This window comes from Mesitornis unicolor, unplaced genomic scaffold (assembly GCF_000695765.1).
Source record: "Mesitornis unicolor isolate BGI_N332 unplaced genomic scaffold, ASM69576v1 Scaffold39592, whole genome shotgun sequence".
NCBI lineage: Eukaryota > Metazoa > Chordata > Aves > Mesitornithiformes > Mesitornithidae > Mesitornis > Mesitornis unicolor.
Window position 1 is genome coordinate 1 of NW_010170552.1, and position 8289 is coordinate 8289.

The window sequence follows — 8289 nt, forward strand, 5'->3', positions numbered from 1 at the left end:
ACTCCTAACATTCTGTGATTCTGTGAAGGCAGCACAAGGCTCCCTAAGAGGGTTCAGTTTAGCAGATACAGGTATGTGAATTCGTTCAGCTACTGATTTAGAATTCAAACCCTGTAAGACCACATATGTTCCCAAACACAGAAAAGAAAAAAAATTCCAATTTTAACGTTGTTTCTTTGCTACTACAGATTAAATAATACACTTTTACCTCTCAGATATTACTAACTTCAAAATACTAAGTAAATATCAACAAAGCAGCAGCTTAACTTCACTTTAAGCAACAAAAACAGAGTGATAACCAGGAATACACAGTCTCTTTTGAAGAGACTAAAAAGTTGATACCTTTCAGGAAATACAAACCTGAGCAAACAGCAAACCCTTCTACTTACAAATTTACTTTTCTGAGGTAACCGTGGGCCATCCCCTTCTTCAGCCTCCTCACTTTCCTTTTTTTCTTTCTTAGACATCTGTGAACGTTGCTGCTCCATCCTCTCTTTTTCCAATTTTTTCTGTTTTTCTCGTTCCATCTTCTCCAGGCCCTCACGAATCCAGGCAGGCAGAGTTCTCCGCTTCACAGCATCTACGAAAGCAAAATTTACAGTTTTGTAAGATGGAAAAAACCTTCCCCCCCCCCAAAAAAAATAAACCACCCCAAAAATAAACAAGAACAAAGAAGCAAACCCTCCACCCCAAACCAAACAAGCCACACATTCAATTGCAGGGAAAAAAACATTTATAATAGCCTTTTCCTTTTTACTTTGTTGGTTTTTTGGTTTTTTTTTAAAAAAAAAGTCTTCAAATTTTGCAATTCTTTTCAAAACACAGCTTTTATATTTTCTCATTAAGGAGTGGTTAACATGTACCAATCTGTGGAGGCTCCTGCTTCACAGGCATCGCAATAGGTGAACGCTGTCGGTCTCTGAATGAGGGCCTTTCCCTTCGATTCTGAGGAGGTGCAGGAGGTGCTGGTGGACCTGGCGGCCCTGGTGGTCCTGGCTGCCAATAAGGTGGGTGAAATCCACCTTGAGGTGGACCAAAAGCAGCCCCATGCTGAAAGAGTAATGCAGTTTATTTTTCTTCACATGTAACGCTAAACACAGCATGTGCGCAAGTCGGTCTACAGAAATCCATGCAAGCAGGAATCCACGATTTCTAGGCTGAGATCTCTCAATCTCTTTTTCTGTAGCCCCCAAGATACAAGTTTTCCTTAAATATTTAATGAGCACACTGAGATTCAAGCAGGGATACTAATGAAGCTGAAAGGGCTTCAACCAATCTCCTTTCATATTGTGCTAAACATTAAGCCCTATAATCACCACCTATCTCCAGCAGTACCTTGCCAGCTTATCATCATAGCATGCAGTTAAATGAAGAGTATACAAAATTAAGGTCTGAAACTCTAGCTAGCAGTCTTTCCGTGTAACTACATGAGGACAAAAAATGAAAAGGTCAAGTTTTTATTACAAAACAATTTTGCACTGTGCACTTTCCAGTAATCATTCATGGATGTTATTAGAATGGCTGATCAAAATATTAAATGCATAAATATGCAAGTTTAGTACAGACCCTGGGTTCTGAGCAAGCTGTATATAATCCACAAGTCACAAGTCTTGAGGCATACATGAGGGTTTTTTTGGTTTAGTATTTGCTGCCCAGAAATGCCTAATGCAACTATTTAAGAGGAGAGTGTTTAGGAAGAAAGTTATAGTATCTTTTTTTTTTTTACTATATCCTACTGACTATTTAAGTCATTAGTGGTAGAAGTACTCTTCCACTGCAGCTTGAGGTCAAGTATCCCTCTGTTATTCACTGGAAAACAAGTTTTCCATAGCACTTAGAGAAATTAATTTTAAGAGCTGGTCTCACAAACAAAGGAAATTATAATAAACTAGTGTATTTGAAAATATGGGCTCACTTTCTAACAATATTGCTGAACAAGAGAATTTAATAACAGAGAAAAGTAGGCCAGAAGATAAAAACACATTTCTGCCCATCTTCCCTTGGGTTTGTTTATGAACAGGAGAAAAGTGTTTTAACAGGTACAGTTTGTCATTTATATCAAGAGTTTTGAAAGAAAAATACTGAAAATAAGGGAAAGATCCAAAGCTGCTTTTTGCCCCCTGCTATTTATTAGTGCTAAAACCACCTACAGATTTATTATGTTTTGCAACTTATATATCAGAATGAAGAAAAAGTTGGATGTGGATTTTTTTAGAAATACAGTTGTTTATTTAAACAATCACAGTAGATAGGTATGGAAAAGATCGATGGATCATCCGGTCTATCTCCCTGCAAATACAGGACTGTTCCCTATGGCACATTATCTAGTGTATTTAAGTATATGTTGCTGAACTTCTTTTTTTCCTTCTCTTTTTTTTTTTTCTTTTAACACAAAACTACAGAATGTTAATTTAAATACTGGAACACAGTGATTCATTTTAATACTGCAGACAACAGCCATTTCTCATTACTAGTGTAGAAAAAACCCTTTGGCCTCAGAACAGAACTGAGAACTCTAAAGTCTCTTCTGTAACGTATTTGGTAAAAATGTATCTGAGCAGATAACAGATTCTGTAGATGTTTGCAGAACTGAAGAATGAAAGTCGCCGCTAGATGATATTAGAGGAACGCATCCACGGAAGGGACTCTGCGCGTCTACAATATTAAAGCAACAAATATGTTTCACCTGATAGTCAAACTGGTTCACTGGCCCCATTGCAAAGTTATCGGGCGGTCCCCCAAAGTTGTGATTGTTCTGGTTAAATATATGCCTGTTGTCAGGAGTAAATTCCCCACTGTCCTGACTGTTGCTGTCTTCAGATGGAGGAACGATTTCCATTTGCCCTGTGGTTGGAGCCATCCACTGCTGGTCTGGAGGTGGGTGAGGGGGCTGGTGAGGCATTCCCCATTCTGTTTAGGATTTAGAATACAATTCAGTACCAAGTTAGCACAATTTATATGGGTCACCAACCACTCAAATGTTCTTGTATTTATCACAAGGTTCCTCAAAGCAATGCAGATGATAAAATTATGAAGAATCATCAATCTACAGACTATGTTGTACTGTTTCTTCAACTAAATGAAGGAAATACAAATAGCTGTAGCTGAACTAAAACACAGTGGGGGCAGAACTGGACGGACACAGAGACGCTGTAAATTTGGTTTTATAATTTTCCAGAGATATTGAGTCCACCATAGCCTTACAAATTGTTCAGACTGTTAAAGAGCTGCTCCTACTTCTGTATTTCTATGTTGTTTCAACTTTCAAAGTAATGAGCTATTTTACTCCTTTCCATAATAGACTTTAAAAACCTATTATGGAAAGCAAATGGTTCTGTAAGCAGCAGAACCACTGAAATCTGCTTTCCAGAGTCTTGTGTCTTGATAACGGATGAGTCCCTGGGTTCTTCAATATCTAGCAGAGGTCCCAGCATAAGCTACACTCATAAGCCCTCAAACATAAATTACAATTGGTTACCAGAGTTAAAAGGGTTTAAGGAACTAATTAACAGCTCAAGTGGACATAAGTTTTGCCTTCTTAGAAAATCAGTTTAAAAATTATGTCCACTATACAGATGTTTATAGACTGTGACAGAATCACCTTGTAACTTGCACCAGTAAAAGAGTTAGCTCCTAACCTCTGAGGCTAACTCCTACCTTCCATCCAGCCTGTTAATAATTCTTTGCATTTTTCTAATTTTTACTGACCTTCCCATCTGCATCATAATTGGATCCATTGCTATTTTAGTAGCAACTAAAAAGGGTTAAAATGGTTTTTGTACTTGTTGGTTGGTTGGGTTTTTGTAAGTTCCAAGATTGTATCACTCCTTCCACTCTCACTGCCATCCTAGTAGGTCATGTTTAGCTGATTAATCAAATATTTTTCCAGATACAATACTCCTAAAGTATTCTAAGGGACAGAATCCTTTAAGTACAGTTTACAAGAGTTATTGTCCATAAATGTATGTGTTAACATCTGACACTATTCAATCACCCAATTCACTTCAAGTCAACCGACTTAAAAGCTTGCAAGTCACATATAAGAGGTACTGTTTTCACTTGTGGAGGATGAATCCCTTCAAAATGAACTGTCTGTTAGTTATGCAGTTTCTGGTTTTCAGATTGCTATTTTGGGTTTTTTTTAGTACCACGTACAGGACTTTAGGATCCAAAAAGAAACTTGGAAGGATATGAAGAAGATGAAGCTTTGTAGAAACAGAGTAAATGCTTGACGATAACTTTGGTTAGTCATGCATGCTGTGATTTAGTTTGTCTGCTGTGACTACTTCTACACATTAAGAATGACAATGCCTAAATTAAGGGAAGCTGGATCTTCTCTGCATCAGCACAGTCCTTATCAGGGTCCCAAAAAACTGTGAAACAACATACACTTTGAATGATATACCCGATGATAACAAAATGCATTGGCACATAATTTCCCATTAACAAAAGGCGTTACATTATTCTCACTCCTAGAGCTAAGATGCTTTCCTGTTCTGTATTTTCTATGTGAGCTTGGGGGACAAACATTTGTAATTATCAGCAAAATGTCTCCCTCACTTTTACCATTCTGTGACTATTTTCAAAAACTACCACTTAAAATACTATTCTCTGTCACCTCACAGACAAAAAAAGCATAGGAGGAAGAACTCATCACCACAGGATCATATGAAAACAAAAGCTGTCCAATAATGACACAGTATTTCTGTGAAAACCTCTACTCACTAAGCAGAAATACAGCTAGAATACACTATGTATGAATACTCTATGTACTGCCACATAGTGAAGCTTCAATTCTTACATGTGGCCACAACAGCCACCCAGGGCAGGTAGGTGAAACCCGATGGCTACTTCCTTTTGTTATGCACATATAAGAACCGCCAATGACATTTTAAGCCTACTTTTATCAAGCATTGCACGTAAACAAATTAATAGTAACAGAAGTGTTTGACCAACTTTAATTTACAATAACTGAAAAATTACACAGATGTCGACCAGATATGCAAGTCAAAAAAAGGCAAATACTAAGTATACGGAACATGCAATAAAAACGTATTTTACACACAGAATTTTGCTCATCTCCTTTTTCAGATTTTAAGACACCTGAGGCCAAAATCTGCCCAGTACATTGTGAACTCATTCTATGTGTCAAGATCACCTCAGAAGCAGGTATTGCACTACAGGAGAGGGCAAAAGATGCTCTTTAATTCTGAGGCATCCTGCTGCTTTCAGTGTTGCTGTTCCTAGTGCAGGAGGATAAGCAACAAAACATGTAAGATGCAAGAATAAGATCCAGGGGAATAAGTATATAACTGCAATTCACACTTCATCTTTCCACAACATTCAGGGACACAAAAAATCTTTTGCATATGTATACTGTAAACTAAATTTAGTTATTTTAAACAGAGATTATTAAGCTGTGTTATCAGACCTTTGTGTCTGTACTGCTACCCATTTTGTGGAACACCTGACTGGCAAGTAGCAGCTGTGATAGGTAATTATTGATACTACTGGTAGTTCTGCATCCTGAAACCTGAGGGGCAGGGCATATTCACACCCAAAACCCTCTGACAAAAATAAAATTTCATTACATGAAAAAAAGGAATGCATGGGAAGGAGAACAAACCTGGCTGCCACATTCTGTTGAAGTTGGGATCCCCCTGAAAATTATTATGGTTGTTGGGACCAGACTCTATTCCTGAAATATCTTGTCCGTTTGGCATCATTCCTTGTTGTTCCACTACACTCTGTTGCCCTGAGGCTTCTCGCTGAGCAATCCATGCTTGAGCTAATGCAGCCCAATCAATCTGGCCTAAAATAAACAGAGCAAATTTAAAAGGTTAGTATTCACATGTCTGAAGTTTAACAGTGTTTCTCAATTACACGTCTCATTGCTCAAGAGAAATGGGCAACGTTTACCTTCAGCAAGTACCGTGAGCACCATTAAAACTTATTCACAGAGTACAGTAAAACAAACAGAAAGCAGATGTCAGTGTACATACTTGCTGAAGTAGAGCTTCTCTGCGTAAGTTCAAAATGCCATAAGGCAGTTTATTTTAGGTTCACATTAGCACTGAATGGGTGGTAGCAATATGCTTTTTTCACAAGTGAACTAATTTTGGTATCAGAATGAAATATGCATAGCCTTAAATGCTAAGTCCATGAACATTCAAGTGTAAGAAAGATACACAGTTAGTAAACCACATTTTGCAATGTATACTCTTTGCATAGACCTTGACTTCTAGAACGCTATTTTACATTACAGTTCTCTTTTCTCTTTACTACCATTCCTACCAGTAAGCAAACAAAGTGCACTCCCAGAGGAGGACACTAGCACGTCTTCTGCTCATCACCAAGTCAGGAAATCTCTCCAATGAAGTTACAGAAAGTGAAGTGACAGAAAGTAATGTAAAACCAGTGTGCCTGATCATTCTGCCAAGTATTAAATACACATCTCCACTCTCTTCATCTATTTCTGTATTTCTCTTGATACTTTGAATTGTTGTCACCTCAACTGTCACCTCACTCGCAATTTAAGATATATTTTGGGTGTTTTTTTGGTGGGGAAAAAAAAATCCAAACAAGAGATCATGATCACCCCTGCTGTAACTTTAAACAAATATTATACTAATCTTCCAGTGAGAGTTTTTCTGTGTATACATCTGCATTAGTACTTCTGCCACACAGGCACTGAATCAAAAGCAGATTTTCTCAAATAAACGATTCAGCTTGGCTAAAGAACTGACAGGGATACAGACTCTGAATGTTGATCTGTATGACGGGGAAAATGTGGATAATATGTTCAGGATAACTCAGATCGCTTGCTTGTATTTTGCATATTAAATAGTAACTGTGTCAAAACATTTGGAATCAATGTATGTGCTCTGTTTTTTCTAGTTGTTCAGAAAAGCATCATACACGTATTACCCAAAGAGTAGCTACAAAAAAAAGCAACCACGAGTCATGCTCTGTAACAAAGATTCAAAAATGCAAATGACAAGAGAGTAAAAAAAAATTAATCCACAAAGCTTTCTATATACTTACTTGGATCTTGCTGGTGCTGAAATGACTGCATCCACTGCTGTTGGTTCAAAGGCCATTGCTGCCAAGGTTGTCCACCTTGATCCCACATCTTTTAAGTCTTTATATAGTCTATATTTCAACTAAAAATAATAGTTGTATGTTTAAATAGATGCCCATGAAATATCACATAACTGAAACTTACATAACTGCAGATATAGTTAAGCCTTGCAAAGCAAGCTGAAGCAATGCTGGCTTAATATTTTAAGCTGGAGGAAAAGGTTCATCGTTTAGGGTAATATCTGAAAATATTACTGCAGGATTTCAGAAGCCTAGTATGCTTTCTCTGTATTTTCACAAAGTAACTACAAAATGACGTTCAAGGCGAGATACGACAAGCTTGTAAGACAAGAACTCATCTGACAGTAAATGCAATTTAAAGTAAGTCAAAATAGAAAAGACATTACTTAAATGATATCCTTGTCTGTTTCTTAGGGAAAAGATGTGTATTTTTCTACGTAAGTGTCATGCAGGGCTGTTAAGTGCGAACAAGGAAAGTCACTGGATGGTAAAACACAGCATTAACGACTGCACTGGAGAACTGCAGAGGTACAAGACGGTGTCCACATGCATTTTATGCACTGTACAAGCTCATTATAATTTCTAAATAATATATGCCTTCAAATCTGAGAAATTAAAAAAAAAATGACCGCATAACTGCACATTCCCTTAAAAGGGACCACACAGTCCCTTAAAAACACAAGAAACATTTTTTGGTGCCGTGTTGTATACCCTCACTGAGCAGGCCGCAGCAGCTGGGAGCTACATAACCTGCTTTAAGTGAGGTTCCAGGACCAGCTCAGCAAGAACAGGACGAGGCACAGCAGTGGCCCAGGTAGGTACATCCATAGTGGCACAGCAGCTCCTTCCCATCACTTGTGCCTCCTGTACACCTAACCTGCTACCCACGGAGGACCAGAGAGCAGCCACCTCCACTGCTCCAAGCAGCTTTTGTAAAGACAACACCTGGGCACAGTTTTGGGAACACTTCATTCCAGGAACTGTTCCCAGTGGCAGCATGGGTAAGACTGCACCAAGCGTGACTCCTTCTGCCCATCCCAGTCTGTTAACAACCTCTCAACATGCTTTCCACTCTCAGTGAATATATCCTCATGCCACTCAACACACAATCCTTGATTTCATGCTACAAAAGCATCACCCGCATAGGCTGTTTCAAACACTCCTAACTAGAAAGAAAGAGAGAAAAAT

General features: G+C 38.2%; 1 protein-coding gene across 1 annotated transcript; it reads right to left on the bottom strand.

Annotated features, from left to right (window-relative positions):
• Positions 1–389: 389 nt before the first annotated feature.
• On the bottom strand, positions 390–7385 carry LOC104536973 (arginine/serine-rich protein PNISR-like; the record flags this gene model as incomplete). The annotated part of the gene is made up of 5 exons (XM_010179727.1): positions 7045–7385; positions 5627–5812; positions 2687–2910; positions 864–1050; positions 390–580 (listed from the first exon to the last, which is right to left on the bottom strand). Coding segments are annotated over exons 1-5 (876 nt in total), but the record flags the coding sequence as incomplete, so codon positions are not given.
• Positions 7386–8289: the final 904 nt, after the last annotated feature.